General features: G+C 35.2%; 1 protein-coding gene and 1 non-coding gene across 7 annotated transcripts in view; one reads left to right on the top strand and one right to left on the bottom strand.

Annotated features, from left to right (window-relative positions):
• LOC117211790 (neurexin-3-like) overlaps positions 1-21,076 on the bottom strand; it is a 295,832-nt gene that overhangs the window by 129,186 nt on the left and 145,570 nt on the right. For all 6 annotated transcript variants that reach the window (XM_033456011.1, XM_033456008.1, XM_033456010.1 and 3 more), the window contains 3 exons: positions 10,940-11,131; positions 7,411-7,554; positions 6,562-6,779 (listed from right to left, as the gene is read on the bottom strand). In XM_033456011.1, coding sequence (XP_033311902.1) covers positions 6,562-6,779; positions 7,411-7,554; positions 10,940-11,131 — 554 coding nt within the window. The remainder of the gene's footprint in view (positions 1-6,561; positions 6,780-7,410; positions 7,555-10,939; positions 11,132-21,076) is intronic.
• Trnas-cga lies at positions 9,078-9,159 on the top strand. The gene has a single exon. It is a non-coding gene; the product is annotated as a tRNA-Ser (tRNA).

Below are 21,076 nucleotides of genomic sequence, written 5' to 3' on the forward strand. Positions count from 1 at the left end.
ATACTCATCGTATCCAGAGTTCATCTGTAATTATATTGTAGAAGAATTGTTAATTTAATTATTTGATAATTGTAATTAATTAAACCTAGCAATTATGGGAAAAGCTGCGTTTACAGAGCCGGTTAATTTTTACTATTGTTCTATTATTAAGCTTCATTTTGTTATTTAATTTTCTCTATTTAATCCTTTAATTTAATTTCTGATAATATCCTAATCGTATCGAGCAGATTTATGCGAGAAGCATCGAGATTTCACGAAAATGACATAAGCAGAGAATTTTACAAATACCAACTTCCTATCACACTGAAAATTTCCAAAGAATTTGCAAACGTTTGCAAGCAAATATAGTCTACATATTACATATACTACTCTATTTTTTAAAAATATATTTTTCAGAAAATCGCACAGCTCGCCTTACGGTTTTATCGAGTGGAATTTCTAAACGCAGTATCATTTTTTTTTAAGCTTTTCGTCTACTTTTCATCATCTAAATTACGAATATTCTCCGATCTATAGCATTGCATATCTACGCAACGAGTAATTTTGCAATCGCGATGCTTCCACTTGGTCGAAAAATAAATCGCTGACCGACCTCGAGGTCAGATCGCCGATTCTTTTATCGATCGATGCTTAATGCAAATTCGTCAACTTTCAACCTCTCCCCTATCGCATAGCTCGTCCTACTTTCATCTATAGTTTAACCACCAAGCAAGAAATACCATTTTAACTATAGAATAAAAGTTATATAATTATAATGAAACTTTTTCAGCGAGAAAAAAGAAGTTTCCACCATACAGGAGAAAAAATACACAGTGGCGAACGGAGGAAAATTTAAAATTCATACTCGTGTATAATAACTGCACTAAATTAATCCTAACTTTTTAACTGAACAATTTTTACCATATTGATAACAGGTATCCATATGCTTTTGTCAATTATAACTATATTTTCTACGATTATAGCCTTTTAATGATTCAATTGTTTTTGCCAATTACAATTCATCTTCTAACGTTATAATTTGAATAATAAAGTTTTAATAGCTCAACTATTTTTGTCAATCAAACAAATCGATGCTTGTAAAGTTTTAATAATTTAATTCTTAAGTTAATTATACTTGTTTCCCTTCTTATTTTCTGCTTATCCATTGCAATCTCATTCAACAATGGGAACTTCATTTCTTATGGTATTTTGCAGACGAAAAATGAAGAATTTATTACGTAATAATATTAGTTTCTGTTTTCACAATGTAGACATTTCTGTCGTCTAACATTGCTCAACAATTTTACCTGCAGCTATCTTCTATTAATTTCCGAATCTTTCACTTTCATTTACATTCCACCTTTTTTCATTATGATGCAACGATAATCTTTCAACAATTCGATTTTCAACAATTTCAAATAAACAAATTGAAATTCTCCATCGACATTTTTCCTTTTCTTTTAACCTTCTTCCTTTCAATTTCCTTTTATCTTTTATTGCTTAATACGAATATGGGGGAATACTGAGATATTTGTGATTAAAAAAATCTGTCGGTCGACGAGTTTCAATCAAGTTAAGATCAATAATTACAGACACGAGGTTCATCGAGTTCAACTTTGCAGTTTAATATATTCGTGCTGGTTATTCGAACGTTTCACCGGGTCCTTTCCCAATTTCGTTTTCCAATTTATAACCCAAGTGTGGGTAGGTAATTTCGCGCACCGTTAATTAATTCGACCCATTTAATTGCCACACAACGTTCACCCACTGACCTAATTCTCGTTTCTATCTGTTTACTAGTCGGACAGCTGCGAATCTATTTCCACATATGTGAACGCAATTCGAATGTAATACAATGTTATTTATTTAATTGATAAGATTTGCAGTGATACCATCTACACCGTCGAATTTGCATTATGTATTTTAATACATTTAATACTCTCTCTTAATGTAAATTTTTTTCTAAAAATTCTGCATAAAAGCGGAGTATATTTTACATTGGATTAATAATTTTCCTATTGCAAGAGTTCAAGCTTTGAATTTTTAAGCTCGCAGAGAACAAGCTAAGTCCATTCTTGTTAAATTTTATGAATTTTATGCTACACGAGATGCTTTATTAATTACTCTACTCACTTTGATGCAATTTTATGTTCAAAAAGAAGGATTTTAACATTACACGAGCTGCTAAATCTGCTGAATCGAGATATCTTGTACAGTGGCAGCTATACACGTACAGTGTACAGTCAGCAAAATTAAGTTTTATTTGTCGTATATTAGACAGTTGTAGAAAAAATAATTATGTTCTATGTTTATAGTCACATTATGTTTATGTATGCAGGATAAAACAGTGAAATAACCTGCCTCTAGCACTTTGTACTTTTTCAACTTTCTTTCGCTTATGGTCGCAGTAATTTAACTTTTGAAAGCTTTCAGCAGCCAAGTCGAAATAAAAACAGAGCTCTCGTAACGCAACATAAAATATCTTATCGACGCAGTATGAAATTACTCGACCTCAGATTGTTTCTCTGTAAAACAATACGATCAGAGAATAATACGATTCATCGCCTTTTTCCCCCTTACAATCTTTAATTATTAGACGAATTTCCATTACTTTTTGGTTCCATTCTCTTTATGAGCTACGACGTTACGTATGCAAATTTTTCTCAACACATACAGACTTGGTATATACATATAATTGTAAGAGAACTCACGCTTGGCCAGAGTAATTGAAATGTTCATTACCGTATCAATTATTCCGTTCAATTATCGAGACCGTGTAGAGGCCGAGATTGAAACATAAACGTAAATTACAGCCTCCTCTAATCGCACGCGGTTGTATTCTACAGCTTCGACTAGTTTCCACCGGGAATGGGAATGTGTGCGCTCGCAACTGTATTCCGAACTCGATTTTCACCGACGAATCCGTTCGCTAACAACATTGGGAACGTCTAACATAATATCCAAGGAGATTTGTTCAAACGGCGGCAAATTGAATGAAATTTTAATTCAAAATTACTCGCACGCCTAACTACTGTTCTTTTTATCTTCCAACGCACGGTGCCTGCTCGAAAGTTGCCAGCATTTTCTATTAGATTTTCAACGAACATTTGCTCATAACACGTGCCCTTAATATTATTTAAACAATGTAAAAATCATTGGAGAAGCTATTAACAGCTCTAAGAATTATTAACTTATTCTAAATTTTATATAATGAAGAACGTATAATGAATACGTTAAATATTAATATAGTAAATTATTCCTAGGAACAGGAATATAATATTTATATACTAATTCACCTGCCTTCGACTTTTTACAACAATCTTTGCAACGCTTGTACATCAGTTGCTTGTCTGGCACTGAACATTCCAGCGCGTAACCGCATCAAACATAGCTGAAGCTGTAAAGCACACGCTGATCGAGTCGAAATAAACGCGTTTCAAACACATTGGAAATTAGTTGATCAAATTAAAGTGGAAATTATTCGTTTCGATTTCGCAATATTTCCAGGTTCAATTAGAGAACGTTCACTCTGAGAAATTGCATAAATGTTTCCACTGACTGTAATTATGTCGATGACGGTGTCTGATGTATTTTACAGCATTTTATCAGAACCTGCCGACTAAAAGTTTATTTCACGTTACCCAGCTTTATACGTAATTCGTAAACAACTGCTTCAAACATTTACGCTATCATTTCGTTGATCATTACAATATTAATAAATTGTTGTATCTACTGTCTGGCTATTTCAATTTTTCCCAAGATCATCCGCCACTCTAATCTGGTTTTTGGCCCAACAGCCGAAGAAACTCCCCTAACTCTTGGCATATTCGAAATTTCAGAGGCACTGCAATTGGAAACAACTCGCTGGTAACTTGCAAGCACGCACAGTGTTGTTTCAACGTACATAAGCTGCTCGCATTCGCGGTTCCAGTTTGCAGAAGGGCGAAACGTCTGGTGACGCGAAGCACACATTGGACTCGGGTAAAATGAAGCGAGCAGACAGCTGCATTGATTAAATAACGAACACAGAGCATGCCGACTTTCCTCCAATGGAAACTGCAACGCTCGTCGCAGTATTACGGAGAAATAAACGGCAGAACGTATGACAAGATACACCCCGATAATTATCACAGTAGTGCTACGTGTGCCTGCTTTTAAGCTTCCACTCCTGCTACCATCTTTTTATCGTTTTCTTTCTTCTTCTACGACGATACAAATGTTGTTATCTTTTTATCATTCTATGCTGAACAGCTGATATTTTCCCTCGTGATGACAAGGATTATCTTCGACATTCTTTTGTGACTTGCTTCTAACCATCCTTTATACAGTACAAGATAGATATTGGTCAGATGTCTCTTAGGACGTTATTTTCAAAAATTATCTTCAACCGATCTTCTCAATTACTCGTTGCTCTGTCGCCATCAAAGAGTTCAATGTGAAAAACGTAGAAAACAGCTCATCCTTTGTGTAATGTCCAGACGTGCAAGCATTTCTTAAACAAAATCCACAAAATCTACAAGATCCATGTAATGTGCAAAACTGCAGAAAATCTGCAGAGGTGTAGGAAATATTTAAAACAGAGTACTGGACATAATATTTGGTGAGCGAAACAAACCTGCTGCTACTTAAGTTAAGTAAAAATGTGAATTTACAAATGTAAATTCTGCCGTGAGGATCGAGGGGAAGACTCTGCAGGTGTTCTTTCGATAACAGTTTGGTCCATGGGAATCTTTTTAAACCAGAAATCAGTTTACGGGAACCTAGCATCAAGTTAGGTACAGCAAGCAAACTATTGTTTCACGATTGAATATTGTACGCACCGGTGCAACGTCTAGCGCCTTTCTCTGTTCCAGCAGCACCTTCCGCCGGAGGACTTGAAGCTCCGGGCGAGCTATGAATTATGAATACACGTGTGGCTCTATCGGCCGCGTCTATTTTCGTTCGATTTGAATTTTTACAGTCAATTTATTCCATGGCGGAAAAACCAGCCGAATGAACCGATGAATTACGATCGTGCTCGGGATGAGCAAGGTCGTTGGAATTTTCATGCGTTATCGCGCGCCACGGAACCGGCGGATTTCAATTTGCTCTGAGCACCGCCAATGCCTCGCACGTTGCTACTAAGAATCCACGATGCACACGAACGATATTTATTTTAAGAGCGAGACTGTATAGTTTCGCGATCGTCTGAGATCTCCCTTAGTCTGCGCAGTTTCCCGATCTTGTCGGCACATTTCCTAAGCTTAGAGCGGCTGTTGCAGGTGTCAGATTTCCCAGACTGAGAAATAATTGTCATATTTTGTGTCATAATTTTGTACTTAAACAGTGAACTGAACAGACCTATCATTTACCAACGCGTCGTTTCTACTTCTGATTTTAAGTTGAGCAAGCGTCCGGATGCCTCTGAGTGGCGGTGTATTGCATATAACAATAGTAATAATAGCAACAACTAATATTGTATACAATAACAATAAGAGAAGAAAATAAAGCGGCGTTCTCTGTTAAAACTAAGTGAACGCTCGCATACTTAGTTAACGTAACAATTTCAACACAAGGTCCAAAAGTAGCAAAGTCAAAATCTGACAACAGCAAATCCCCTTTCGTTTTTTCTTAGCCTAGCCGCGAGTCTCATAACTAATTAAATCACGGAACATCTCGTCGAAAGGCTTTTGGTTTTAGACCAGCATCCCTCCCTTAGCAAAGCTTCTTCTTTGAATATTACGCTGTTGGTGGCACTGCGGCAAGAGAAACAACTTCACCGCAAAAAGGCTGAAATGCTTTACGTAACGAAATATTCTTTTACAGTATTCTACTGTGTTATTTCTACCGGTACTACGATATTCTCGGATCTCTAACGAGACCGGCTTAAACAATACCGGCAGGCAACCAGCGCTGCAGCCACTTTTCCCCAAAAGGTAGCATTATTAACTAAGAACTTCGCAAGTATCGAGCTGGCGAAAATCTGACGAAAGTTCATCTTCTTGTTTTCTTCGTTAAGCCTCGACGTAATTTCGTCGTATCTTTTGGAGAACGAGATTTGAGACTGCGACGTTCGTCGATTCGTAAATCAAAGCTGCTGTGATAAGAAGGCAGCACGGATCATCCGAGCATGTCGATTAAAAAACGATGGAAATCAAATCACTTTTTTCGGCAGTGCTATAAATTCGTAGTCGGTTAATGCTCGTAGTAATAAATTCAATTTTTTACCACTGGCAGTATTGTAGCGGCAAAAACGGCGAACGTTTTGAAATTGAGAGTTGCACGGTTGATGAGCACGTTGGGATCTTTCAGCGCTGTGAGTTTCGTACGCGGTAAAAACGGAGTTTCACTCCGCTGACGATTATGTCGATTGTAAATCGGTTTATGTATATTTTTCTTTTTTTATTACAACTCTTTGATAAAGCTTCAAATATGATTTGTATGTAAAACATTACACGTTTGTACGTATATCTGGCGTATGAAGTAAACGAATTTTCTATTTCTTTTTCGATAAATGCGATTTAAATGCCGCTGCCTGGTTATCGGTGCGAAGCTTTCGATTGGGAAGGAACTTGCGAAAAAATTGGAAACACGTCGACTCACCTTTTCCTTGTCCCCGATGTGAATCAGCATCTTCGCTTTGCCTTCTTCCAGGAAGATTTGCAGTCGATCCGAACTGTTTTCCAAACTCGTTGCTAGCAGAAGGCCACGTGGTCTGGTGGTTTTGAAGCGAACTACAATCTCCTCGGTCTGAGTTTTCGAATCCTCTGGCATCAACGCTGTCATCTGTTGCGTCCCGTTCAGGTGCAACGTTGACGCGTCTGGATGAAAGCAGAGACAAGATCAGCTGATTTGTACGAACGTAAATGCGCTAATGATATGTTGGCTTATTCCGTAAAAGTCTTTCTTTTGCAAACAATGCATCTCTATACAATTTTATACGTCTTTATACAAACGTGTTTTTGATTAGAACAAAATAGATCATACGTAATTTAATAAAACTAATATAAAGCAAAGCGCATCTGTTATTTCCCTATAAAACGAGTTATTTCCCAAATAAAAAATAACGTAATAACATGGTGTATGTAATTTCGTTTATTTCGAACGATAAAAATCGAGGATAACGAAATAATGTGAATAAAAGTAATGGAAATAAGTGTGCTGCTATTACGCCTCTAATAATGTTGCATTAGAATGCATTATCTTATTATCTCGCAGGATTATTGCGTTACACTGGCAACTCGTTGCTCGGATAATTTAAATAACATGATTAAAACTCCATCGTCAAAATCATGATTTTCGTTAAGAACGCAATTACGCTACGTATTAACAAGTAAGCATAACTGTACGCATGTTCTCTTTACGATTACCATGCAACGTACGAAGTTTTTAAATATCGCAATATCGTACGAGGTGAACAGAGCAAGTGACGTTATAAGAAAAATTCTTTACCTTTTCCACAAGTAGGACCAGTGTATTGTGTTCCGGTACAATCGCAGTGAAACCTGTTCCAACCCTCGAGACAATGGCTACCGTGCATGCAGGGTTGTGAAGCACAGTGGGACGTTTGAGTGTGACAAGCCGGTCTGACAGCTCCTGCAAAATTGTCCAGAGAAACGAAATTACGTAGACAGTGACAATTGCTCTTGGTTCAAGTTTTCCCATCCCACTGAACACTTCACTGACACCAGTGACATCGTATACGACCAGTAACGTCGTTAGGCGAATAATTACTGTACTATTTTTGTGACTCAATAATCGGTAGACTACATCGGCGAAACATCAGGATTATACGAGGATTATAAAGATAGAAAATCATTAAAAGCGATTTTGAAATATTCGCAGTTGTATTGGGATGGCAACTAAGTGATTGCGGATTTTGTCATTACTATCTTATGACAAAACCCGCAATCATTTAGTTTCCAAGCCAATAGACGAACAAAAGTACGTGGACAAATTAAAATAGAAATGGAGCACGACGGAATTAAATAACAAAGACTGTCGCGTTCAAAATGGAAAATTCGTATTACAAACATCAAATTGGACATTAGGTTCGACGAATAATTACTATAATAATTGCTATACTATTTTTAATAATCGGTAGACTACATCAGCGAAACATTGGGATTATACGAGGATTATAAAGTTCGAAAATTGTGGCAAGAAAATGATTAAAAGCGATTTTGAAATATTCGCAGTTGTATTGGGATGGCAACTAAGTGATTGCGGGTTTTGTCATTACCATCTTATGACAAAACCCGCAATCACTTAGTTTCCACAGCAGTAGGCGAACGAAAGTACGTGGACGAATTAAAATAGAAATGGAAAATTTATATTACAAATATCAAATTGGACATTAGGTTCGACGAATAATTACTATAATAATTGCTATACTATTTTTGTGATTTAATAATCGGTAGACTACATCAGCGAAACATTGGGATTATACGAGGATTATAAAGTTCGAAAATTGTGGGAAGAAAATTATTAAAAGCGATTTTGAAATATTCGCAGTTGTATTGGGATGGCAACTAAGTGATTGCGGGTTTTGTCATTACCATCTTATGACAAAACCCGCAATCACTTAGTTTCCAAGGCAGTAGGTGATCGAAAGTACGTGGACGAATTAAAATAGAAATGGAGCACGACGGGATTAAATTACACAGACGACTGTCGCGCTCAAAGTGGAAAATTCGTATTATAAATATTAAATTGGGTATTAGGTTCGAATTTGAATTTTTGTGAAATATTCACCGAGGATCAATATTACGTAAGATTAATTCTAAATGTTGGCTTGCAGCTTAAATAAATATTCAGTTTATAAATATCGAAAGACAGTATGAACGAATGTTCGTTCTACGTGTAATTAATAATCGATGACCGATTCGGATTAACCAAATCCACACAAAAGAATATTTTTCCAGATTTACGCTGGTATGAAAGTGTTAAATGCTGATGAATATCGTTGAACAAAGTAACATTATGTATATTAGTGCAAATAGTGAATATATTTTTTAATTAATAAAATATGTAAAAACTAACATTTACGTAAAGAACAGAATTAGTGAACATGTCGGAATACTGGGTAAATAACGAAAGAGAGTATTGGTTGAACAGATGCTGTGGTGTCCGAGTGGTTAAGGAGTCAGACTCGAAATCTGATGGGCTATGCCCGCACAGGTTCGAATCCTGTCCGCAGCGAAAACTTTTTTTACCATTAAAAATACATTTTTTTTCTTCCGATTTTTTATCTTCTTACTTTTCAACCATATTTAGCAACAATAAATAAAATATTTAACAATTAATATCGTTGTTTTTATTTCTTCTACCTTACTACTGTTCAATGCTTTGTCATGTTTCATTTTGTTTTTCTTAAAAAAGGGAGGGAAAAAGGTAATTACATGTTGCAACAATATTAATGTCAATTAAATTATAGTTTATAATACAAATTTCATATAATTATATGTATACAATGTATGTATTCTATAGTATGAATATTAATATAATAATACGTGTATGTGAATGTTCAGTAACATTATTTTTATTGGCTTTGCGTGCAGCAAGATTATTCTACTGTGGAGGTAAACATGTTTCTTTAATGGTAAAAAATGGAGAAACTGGTAAACACAGTATGTGTACTATACATATTGTACGATACACGAAGGAGTACAATTAGGTCAACATTTTGCGGCTGTTTTGCACAAAGTAGAACGCTATTATAAAAACTACTTTATCATATTTTTGCAGTATATCGTCCTCTTTTATATCGATATAAGCAATATTTTATATATACGAACAATATTTTATATTATCTTTTTAAACCTAAACTACAAATAACAATGTATGATTAAAGAATTTTATAATTGAATAATACATCAAATAAATGTCACGATGTTACAATAAAAAATAGATCAAACTCCAATGAAAAATCTTTACTGTTAAAATATTTATCTACTCATAACAATTCAATAAACTCGATAAGACAAGCAAAATGATTAATTGACTCTTGAATCAATAAAGTTATGTGGCTTACCAAGACCAAGTATTAATTTTATGAATTAAAGAATCGAAACATTATAATTATTAATTTCCATTAAAAAAAATCTGTGATACCACCAATAATTCCTAAAATTATTATTTTGAATTAAAAGTGATTTTAAAAAAGGAAACTTGATAAGACAAACAAAATAATTAATTGACTCTTGAATGAATCAATAAAATTATATAGCTTACCAACACCAAGTACTAATTTTATGAATTAAAGAATCGAAACATTATAATCATTAACTTCCATAAAAAAAAATCTGCGATACCACCAATAATTTCTAAAATTATTATTTTGATTTAAAAGTGATTTTAAAAAAGGAAACTTGATAAGACAAACAAAATAATTAATTGACTCTTGAATGAATCAATAAAATTATATAGCTTACTAACACCAAGTACTAATTTTATGAATTAAAAAATCGAAACATTATAATCATTAACTTCCATAAAAAAAAATCTGCGATACCACCAATAATTTCTAAAATTATTATTTTGATTTAAAAGTGATTTTAAAAAAGGAAACTTGATAAGACAAACAAAATAATTAATTGACTCTTGAATGAATCAATAAAATTATATAGCTTACCAACACCAAGTATTAATTTTATAAATTAAAAAATCGAAACATTATAATCATTAACTTCCATAAAAAAAAATCTGCGATACCACCAATAATTTCTAAAATTATTATTTTGAATTAAAAGCGATTTTAAAGAGGGAAACTTAAATTTTTGTAATTCCTCCATGGAATCTCTTCCACTATAAGGTATATATACAATCCTGACACAACAAATTGCAATCTGGCGTAACGTATACTTTGCGAACTTCCATGTTTCGAGGATCAGCGATCAGAAGATTGACAGGCTACATTATTCTCAACGAAATGGAAACTCCATGTTCGTGCACGACTATAAAATATGGAATATTCTCTTACCAGAATCCTGTTGCTGAGCGTATCCAGCTATATCTATTGGTTGGCCGTTTATGACAAGATCCCTCACGCAACCGACGTAACCCTGTCTCAAGGCACCTGTCCATAGTACTGGAGGGACTGTTAGGGGTGCAAATGGAGCGCCCACACCGCCGATATACAGCAATCCATCGAGATCTAATTGCGTGGAATCGCCTGAAACACGAAACGTTACGCTGTTATTCGTTTAATTTATCAGCGAGGAAATTTTAATTATAAATGGCGTACATTTATTTTATAATTTGTTACACGAGCATATTTAAACGTAAATCTTTCACGATGAAATATTCCCTGTAAAAAGCAATTTATAAATATGTAGCTACTCTTAAGCAACGAAACGATAAAGTTACTGCAGCGGATTATAAATAATATCAACCTGGCAATATTTATCCTGGCCGAGGAGAATCAATTTTTCTTCCAAACGCAATTTTCTTCAACTTTCTACAACTTCTCAATCTTTCGTGCTCCTCTTTCGAAAATAGCTCGAGTCTTTCGAAAAAGATTTCTTCACACTTTTGCACTCTGACTACTCTCACACATGCTACACTGTCAGAGTACACGTGACACTGTCAAACCACAAAAACTGAATTAAAGAAATTACGTTACCTATTTACATTGCAAATAGGTCCAGTCTCATACAACCGGTTTATTAATAAATAAACAGTATTCTTAAAAATCACCTGCTCCTATTGCTCTTACACGAGAATATTTCTCCTCAAGTTACGTAATATTGCGTCAAATATAAATAAATAATTGTAAAGAAATTTGCTTCTTTTACTGTTTGTTCTGGGAAAACAAAGCTGGAAATTGTCGAGCGTGCACGTGCGCGTTAATTAACCGTTTCTTCCCTTCGCTGCTCGTTTTTCCAATTTCTAATCGGACATCGTGAGCGATATAAACGGAACGTATCGGTGACAAATGTAAAACGGTGCGTGATGAATCGACGCGTTCACGTAGTGCGTAATTCATACGCGTTCGTTCTTTCACGATCGGTGTTCGACCCGTGACGCGTGAAATTCGTTACCAATATATCCTTCGAAAGTTTGCGTGATGTATGTGACAGTGTGTCATCGTTCGTACGGATTTTTATTTCATTTTTTTTTTTCTCCCTCAAGGCAAATATTTTTACAACGCACGTTGTTGTAGTGCGAAGTAACAGCGCTCGTAACAATTATAAATAGTTTAGTCGACGTGATATAAAATCCAATGTTACAACAATCGAACAGAAGCTTGAAAATATATCTCGTTTTCAATATCATGACCATTCTCAATGTAACACATAAATGCTGATATAAATAATATTTAATTATATTTCATTAGATATAAATATTAATTCGGCCGAATAAGATATTCGATTAAATTTTTATCCGGACAATTTCTTATTCGAACAAATCCCACGGGATATTTGTTCGTTACTGAGGAATAAAATTTCATTCTTAATTTTTATTCGTTGCCTGCTGTTAAAATAGAAGTTCGCCTAACGCCGATCATATCAAGAAAATCGTAGACTCACGGTGTAAAGTGGCCACTGATATTCTAAAACGATTAAAAGAAAGGATTAAAAAGAAGAAGACATTACGACCAATTGCCCTTCTTATTATTCGAATCTCAGGTGGCTGCTATAAAGTGGAGCACTTCGTAGCACTTTCCACTTAGGTCTCAGTCGAAAATTTCGCCTTAATCCAGACCATGCTGCTCTACTTTATCACACATAATCTCCCTTACGAAACATCTCTACGTTCTAGTAATTATCCTCGTTATCTGCCATTTACGATCCTCTCATTACGCACTCAAGCAGCGAAAACGCGCCATCTCCCAGACGAGGTTGTTGGAAAGGGCTCGAACTATGTCTAATTGTTCTGCCTGACGCTCACGAGGCCCGCGTTCAATCCTGCGTTAATTAAACGCCGATGAAATTATTTTACTTGCGATACTTTTATTTCATTAAGGAAAAATTTATCTTTCTTTTGTTTCATATGTTTTATTGTTAGTTGAAAGCTACGCATCTTCGAAGCTACGATTCTTGGAAGGCTTAGTGGCCAGCAACCGAGGAGCAGTGGTCGTCATTTGTGGAAACGGCTTGAGAATATTTATACAGGTTCATTAAAAACTCACGAGCTGTGCTTAAGTTCCATTATCCTCTGGTCGGTTATTTTTCTTTCCTTACTGCACCGTTCGAAACTAGGAGTTCTCTGTCTCGTGAAAAAGAAGAAGAAGAAGAAGAAAAAAAAAAGAAAACTGGAGGAAGAAAGTTCACTGACTCTCGAACCAGCAGTGAGACTATAAAAATAATATGGTTATGGAGTAATTGGATTTTCTTGGTAAACATAGGTAGATGTGAATTTTGTTGCCTTGTAAATTATATTTGGGAAGGGATTTTTATTTTCAATTTGCATTTGGATATTAATCTGTATTTTGTATTTGATTAATTTTGGTTACGTATTTGATGAACTTGTTTGTATTATAAAAGCAGATTAAGAAGAGCTTTTCATATTATTGATGATAATTGGCATTGAAATGATTTGTTGAATAAAGTGATTTACATACATAGAACATGCGTAGCAACAGATGAGAAACTATACATGTAAAAACAAGAAAAGCATTTGGATATTAATCTGTATTTTGTACTATAAAACCAGATTAAGAAGAGCTTTTCATATTATTGATAATAATTGACATTGAAATAATTTGTTGAATAAAGTGATTTACATACATAGAACATGCGTAGCAACAGATGAGAAACTATACATGTAAAAACAAGAAAAAGCATTTGGATATTAATCTGTATTTTGTATTATAAAACCAGATTAAGAAGAGCTTTTCATATTATTGATAATAATTGACATTGAAATAATTTGTTGAATAAAGTGATTTGCATACATAGAGCATGAATAGCAACAGATGAGAAACTATACATGTAAAAACAGGAAAAAGCATTTGGATATTAATCTGTACTTTGTATTTGATTAATTTGTTTATATTATAAAACCAGATTAAGAAGAGCTTTTCATATTATTGATAATAATTGACATTGAAATAATTTGTTGAATAAAGTGATTTACATACATAGAACATGAGTAGCAACAGATGAGAAACTATACATGTAAAAACAAGAAAAGCATTTAGATATTAATCTGTATTTTGTATTATAAAACCAGATTAAGAAGAGCTTTTCATATTATTGATGATAATTAGCATTGAAATAATTTGTTGAATAAAGTGATTTACATACATAGAACATGAATAGCAACAGATGAGAAGCTATACATGTAAAAACAAGAAAAGCATTTGGATATTAATCTGTATTTTGTATTATAAAACCAGATTAAGAAGAGCTTTTCATATTATTGATGATAATTAGCATTGAAATAATTTGTTGAATAAAGTGATTTACATACATAGAACATGAATAGCAACAGATGAGAAGCTATACATGTAAAAACAAGAAAAGCATTTGGATATTAATCTGTATTTTGTATTATAAAACCAGATTAAGAAGAGCTTTTCATATTATTGATGATAATTAGCATTGAAATAATTTGTTGAATAAAGTGATTTGCATAGATAGAACATGAATAACAACAGATGAGAAACTATACATGTAAAAACAAGAAAAAGCATTTGGATATTAATCTGTACTTTGTATTTGATTAATTTGTTTATATTTTAAAATCGGATTAAGAAGAGCTTTTCATATTATTGATAATAATTGACATTGAAATAATTTGTTGAATAAAGTGATTTACATGCATAGAACATGAATAGCAACAGATGAGAAACTATACATATAAAAACAAGAAAAAGCATTTGGATATTAATCTGTACTTTGTATTTGATTAATTTGTTTATATATTAAAATCGGATTAAGAAGAGCTTTTCATATTATTGATAATAATTGACATTGAAATAATTTGTTGAATAAAGTGATTTACATACATAGAACATGAATAGCAACAGATGAGAAACTATACATGTAAAAACAAGAAAAGCATTTGGATATTAATCTGTATTTTGTATTATAAAACCAGATTAAGAAGAGCTTTTCATATTATTGATGATAATTAGCATTGAAATAATTTGTTGAATGAAGTGATTTACATACATAGAGCATGAATAGCAACAGATGAGAAACTATACATGTAAAAACAAGAAAGCATTTGGATATTAATCTGTACTTTGTATTTGATTAATTTGTTTATATTATAAAACCAGATTAAGAAGAGCTTTTCATATTATTGATAATAATTGACATTGAAATAATTTGTTGAATGAAGTGATTTACATACATAGAACATGAATAGCAACAGATGAGAAACTATACATGTAAAAACAGGAAAAAGATTTCCTTATTCATGGGATGCGTTAAATTTTACAACTAATTGATATTGTGTTTTAAAATATTGGAGTTCCTGAAATTACTGTCAATTTTCAATTATTTTTTTCATTTTACAAGAGTTTCGTATTCAGATCTGCCCACAAAGTATGCTCGATTGTTGTTTTTCTGTAGCCATACGTAGATACATTTTGGAATTAATTTAGGTCTCAAGTATGAACATTTTTAGTGGCTGTATAGTAGAATATATCGCAGAGAACCTGCTTTAAAATTTTTATTATTTTGTACATGTTCATAAACTTTGCTGAATTCAGGTGGTGCTACAGGAAAATATCGTTGAAATTAACATTTATACGAGTTAAGCCCCCTTCAAGGTAATAATTAGAACATTAAAAAGCTGCTTGGGGAACGCTTTAATTATTGTACTCTTGATTCATGAATATCTCAAAAATATTTCATTGCAACTTTGCTTTCACAATAACAGTAATTATACATTTGCATATTAAACGTGCAAACGCTTCTATCTTTGGCCTTGAATTTTTATATCTGCAAAATAAATTCCTCTACGTCCTAAGTCTAAGTTTCTTGCCAACATTTTATGTCTTCGCAATCTATGATCAACGCCAGTTTACTAATCGCGCACTTTAACTTTATGCAAATTACCTTCATCGCGTTACATATGCATACGGCTAAATTTAGTAATTTTTTAATAAAATAATATTAAACACTCTATCGCTCCACGTAACTTGGCTCCTCGTCTTAAAACCAAAACCTTCTTGTTACGTCGCCTTTCTTCCGGACGAAATTCCAATGTTTCTTAAATTTGCAAGAAGCTTCGATATTTTTGCCTGGGTTAATCGAGTCCGATAAACGTGGCATCTGCAACAACTCGTGCGCTTAAACTCTGTACAAAAGGACGATCGAAGTAGTACACGTTACACGACATGGAATTCGGAAGAGAAATGTGGAGAGAACGTTACACGGACGAATCTTATTTTCTTGGCCAGACGATAAGATGGAGAGAAAAATGAATATGAGAGGAGAGAAATACCGAAAGACGCGGAAGCACGGAAGAGAGGAAATTGCAGTCGACCAAGGAGGATGAGTGCTCCGTCGTTGAAAATTGTTACCGCCGACAAGCGTGTAAGAGCTCGGCGATGAATCGAGCTGACTGAAGCGAAGAATTTCGGCCGGTGATCATAATTTGCCAGATCAAATTTATACCGTGCTACTTTATTCTACGCGGTAGATCACCGGTGGCCGATTGCTCAATTACGTCAACCGCGTGTCTGCTGCGGATATGTACAGTGCGGCGAATAACTATACACTCGGCAATATTTTCACATTATCGATCGTCCACATGAATTTCCTCGAAAACAAAAGGCGGTTTGAAAAGGTCCACGGCCAACGATCCACTTTAGATTATTTTATGGCGAATTTTACGAGACTGCCTGATGAAAAGGCGATTACAAATATTACGCAAAAGCTGGTCCACCGTCTTCGTACGAGATAAAAATTAGAAAAACAAAAGATACATATAACAGCGTGATACTTGTTGAACAGGGAAAATTCGGAGAGGCGAGCTGAGATGACTTACTCGCACGTTCAATTATTGCAACCTGGCCACGCATTATAATATTGCAAATCTGTGTAAATAAGCGTCACGTAGAGAGACGTGGTGCACATGTGAGTTTCTCACGTGATCAGCAAATGTCCAATCCAATGTTCCTCTTCTGCCACTTGCGTTAATATCTAAGGACACCGGGTGCAACCACGTTCGACGCGACGATCGTGTAAAAATAAAAATAACAGATACAAAGACAAGCGAAGATTAAAGTGCAAACTAAAAACGAAAATCGCGAGACGAACGTGGATGCGCAGAGTGAACGACGTTCGGGACACGCGTGAACTTCTGAACGTGTCTGAACGCTCGCTTATCGTCTCCAAACTGGTTTCCGCGATTCTCCGGATACCTATGGGTTTCTTTTTTTGAGAAGATTCTTCTCTTGAGAAGATTATTCTATTGGCTTAACCGTAATCGCGCTTTAAATCCTGGTGATTCATGTTTTACAGATTACGCTGCTTTCAACGCGAATAACGCCGCCGACCATTTAATTCAGTTGCGCCTTTGAGGTTTTAGCATCAGAACGAGATAAAGGATTTCCCAGTGTTTCTTTCGTTCCAAGTAAATCGCTTCGTGCTTAAATGCTTTCCATCTCTTTGTACACTTAAAGGGATTTTGATTTATCGAGATTGAAATCGCACAGTCGTGTCGCGCTGGTTCAAGTGGTTCTTCTCTGCGATTTGCAATTTTTTTTCTTTGCTAATGTATTATATTCTGTGTCAACCAGTTGGCTATTTTTCACGAGAATAGTCGTCATGAAGAAATGCCAATTATTTTGTGGTCCTCTCAGTAATAAAATTAGAAAATAAGACAGTCGTTTCGTTAATTCTGTTTTAACTTAATTCTATGTTATAATCACACGTGTTCTTTGTTTGACGAGTATACTCGTCGCTTACTCTTCTATTATTCACGAGAATAGTCGTCATGAAGAAATGCCAATATTTTGTGGTCCTCTCAGTAATAAAATTAGAAAATAAGACAGTCGTTTCGTTAATTCTGTTTTAACTTAATTCTATGTTATAATCACACGTGTTCTTTGTTTGACGAGTATACTCGTCGCTTACTCTTCTATTATTCACGAGAATAGTCGCCATGAAGAAATGCCAATATTTTGTGGCCCTCTCAGTAAAAAAATTAGAAAATAAGACAGTCGTTTCGTTAATTCTGTTTTAACTTAATTCTATGTTATAATCACACGTGTTCTTTGTTTGACGAGTATACTCGTCGCTTACTTTTCGCCACAAATCTTAGGTACACGCTTTTCAAGGTTTTCAAAGATGTAATAACCAACTGGTTAAGTGTTTGAGATGTTTTTACTTTAATTTCTGGTTTCTGCTTATAGTTGCATTCATTTTACAATTCCTAGAAAGATTCTCTGTCTTAAAAATCTTGGCGCGTATTTGAAATTTGTAAAGCGGTCCAGCAGCAGACACTGTTTCATTCTTTGATGATCTATCAAATCATTCGACGCTGCTGTTAAATACTCGCGTGTCAGAAGCTAGCGGTTCGTTTTCATTTTCAATCGCATTACATTAAAATTCTCTCGCTTAATCATAGAGCGATATTAAAATGAGGAATTCAACACGATGACGCGTCTATTGCGTTCTTCTCTCGTCGTGTTCATCCGCGACGATTGAAACGCCGCAACAGACGAGGTATAATCGGTTCTTGATAAGATGTTTGTGGGGAAAGAAAATTGTCAGAGTGGACAGCAATTGGAATCGTAGGCTAAGCTTAATTGCGAAGGCTTAAGCCGGTTGCGTCGGGGTTTTTCGCGTGTTACGAGCGCAGTTGGCCCGCAGCAAGCGTTCACACTCGAAGAATTCGCGCAAACTCGTCCCAGGCGAGGCGACGAAGCACAGTTTTGAGGCTGAAATTGCTAAAGGGTCGGTTCTCAAAGGGGAATTTCACGGACAAATTAACTGGCCGTGTAATTCCAGCGACCACCAACAGCTTCGTGAAACTTGCGCTACCGTTGATTCTGGATAAATACACAATTCGACCCAAGTTGTGAATTTCTTTCGGTTAACGCTAACACCACGAACACGCTCCAATATTCAGCTGTATTCGAGATTAGCGAGCGACAGTTTGCCAAACTTTTCATACTCCAGATAGCAGCGCGTTTGCTGTTCGCTGTACAATTTCTCTTCCTCGTTTTCCATTATTTTAATCAGTTAGCTGTTTTCGACGAGTATACTCGTCATACGTACGAAGTAGCTACAATTTGCTGTTTGAATTTCAATTTGGTAATCGCAGTAAATGAAAATGTGATACAGTCGTGTCGTTGCAACTCGATTCCTTAATTCGTTGCAATTTAATTAATAATAAAATAACAGAATAAAAGAAGCCACTGGGGATCGTTCGTGGTTGGAATTTTACGACACTCCGCCATCGTGTACACGTACGTGAAAAATCGGCGGGAAATTCGGCAAGACGACGGTGTGAGAATCAGGCCAAGACGGAAGTGGCCGGAGAGAGACCAGGAAGAACGTGATTCCAGCGGCGAGTGCCGGCTTCTATTATTCTGAGATATACAGGGTGTTTCCTACTTTTCCGGCAACATCGTAGGCGCATAATCTACAAATAAAACTAAGAAGAAAAAAAATGGTGCGGAACAGCAGATTTAAAGCTGAACAATGCGGAAAGTAGATCGTCTTTACTCTGCCTGTACCTGCGCCACATTTCTTGTTCTCTGACTATTTACTGCAGTAGTTGGTTATCGTGTGAAGTATCGAGCGTCGTGTAGAAATGCCAAGATTATTTTCAAACGAGGAATACGCCGAATTATGTTTGTGCGTGGTATCTGCTGTACGAGAACACCAGCGTGTGTTTTCTGCAAGAAAAGTACCACATGGTTCAGTATTTGTTAACATCTATTCAGGCTAACACCTATTTACCTACAATTTTGTAATAAAGCGTTTACGAGCAAACTTCGTGTAACATTTTCTCCTTATTTTCACTTGTAGATCATATGCTTGTACGATGTTGCGGGACGAGTAGAGAACACCCTGTATATTGAGCTGGGTGACAAAGAAGTCGATGAAGAATCCACCGCTGCGGCAATTCTCTCTTCCTTTTTGTTTATTTATCGGTTTAATAAAGCTCCGCCCGAAGCTATATCACAAAGTTCCCTATACTTCTCCGTTTGTTTGACTTTTTATCCTTTCCCCTATCCTGGCACCGGAGTTTTCAGAGTTATGAATAAATTCGCGATTAAATCTACCAGGAGTTTCTGATTGTCTTCTGTGCGGCTCAAGGAGATCCTTTATAATTCTCTCTTTGCATTTGGCGACGAGAAGTTAGATTAAATGAGAATTTGCCTATTGAAATTGCTATTGTTATTTCTTAGTTACTTGTTCGATTATATTCGACAACGTTGTACTGTATTTGGCGATATCAGGTTCGATCTGGATTGTCTTTGGAATTGCTTGAGCAGATTATTTACAACTTTCATTTTGCACTTGAAGGTAAAATGTCAGATGAAATGGGAATTTGTCATAAGTAAGATTATTGTCTTTTGAACGACTCAAGAACATCCTTTTTGGCCTTGGCGATGAGGAGCTACACAGGTTCGATCTGGATTGTATTTGGAATTGCTCGAGCAGATTATTTACAACTTTCATTTTGCACTTGAAGGTAAAATGTCAGATGAAATGGGAATTTGTCATAAGTAAGATTATTGTCTTTTGAACGACTCGAGAACATCCTTTGGAATCTTCTCCTTGGCCTTGGCGATGAGGAGCTACACAGGTTCGATCTGGATTGTATTTGGAATTGCTCGAACAGATTATTTACAATTTTCATTTTGCACTTGAGCGTAAAATGTCAGATGAAATGGGAATTTGTCATAAGTAAGATTATTGTCTTTTGAACGACTCGAGAACATCCTTTGGAATCTTCTCCTTGGCCTTGGCGATGAGGAGCTACACAGGTTCGATCTGGATTGTATTTGGAATTGCTCGAACAGATTATTTATAATTTTCATTTTGCATTTGAGCGTAAAATGTCAGATGAAATGGGAATTTGTCATAAGTAAGATTATTGTCTTTTGAACGACTCAAGAACATCCTTTGGAATCTTATCTTTGGCCTTGGCGATGAGGAGCTACACAGGTTCGATCTGGATTGTCTTTGGAATTGCTCGA

The sequence above is a fragment of the Bombus bifarius genome, unplaced genomic scaffold (genome assembly GCF_011952205.1).
Source record: "Bombus bifarius isolate JDL3187 unplaced genomic scaffold, Bbif_JDL3187 scf7180000008244, whole genome shotgun sequence".
In the NCBI taxonomy this organism is placed as follows: domain Eukaryota; kingdom Metazoa; phylum Arthropoda; class Insecta; order Hymenoptera; family Apidae; genus Bombus; species Bombus bifarius.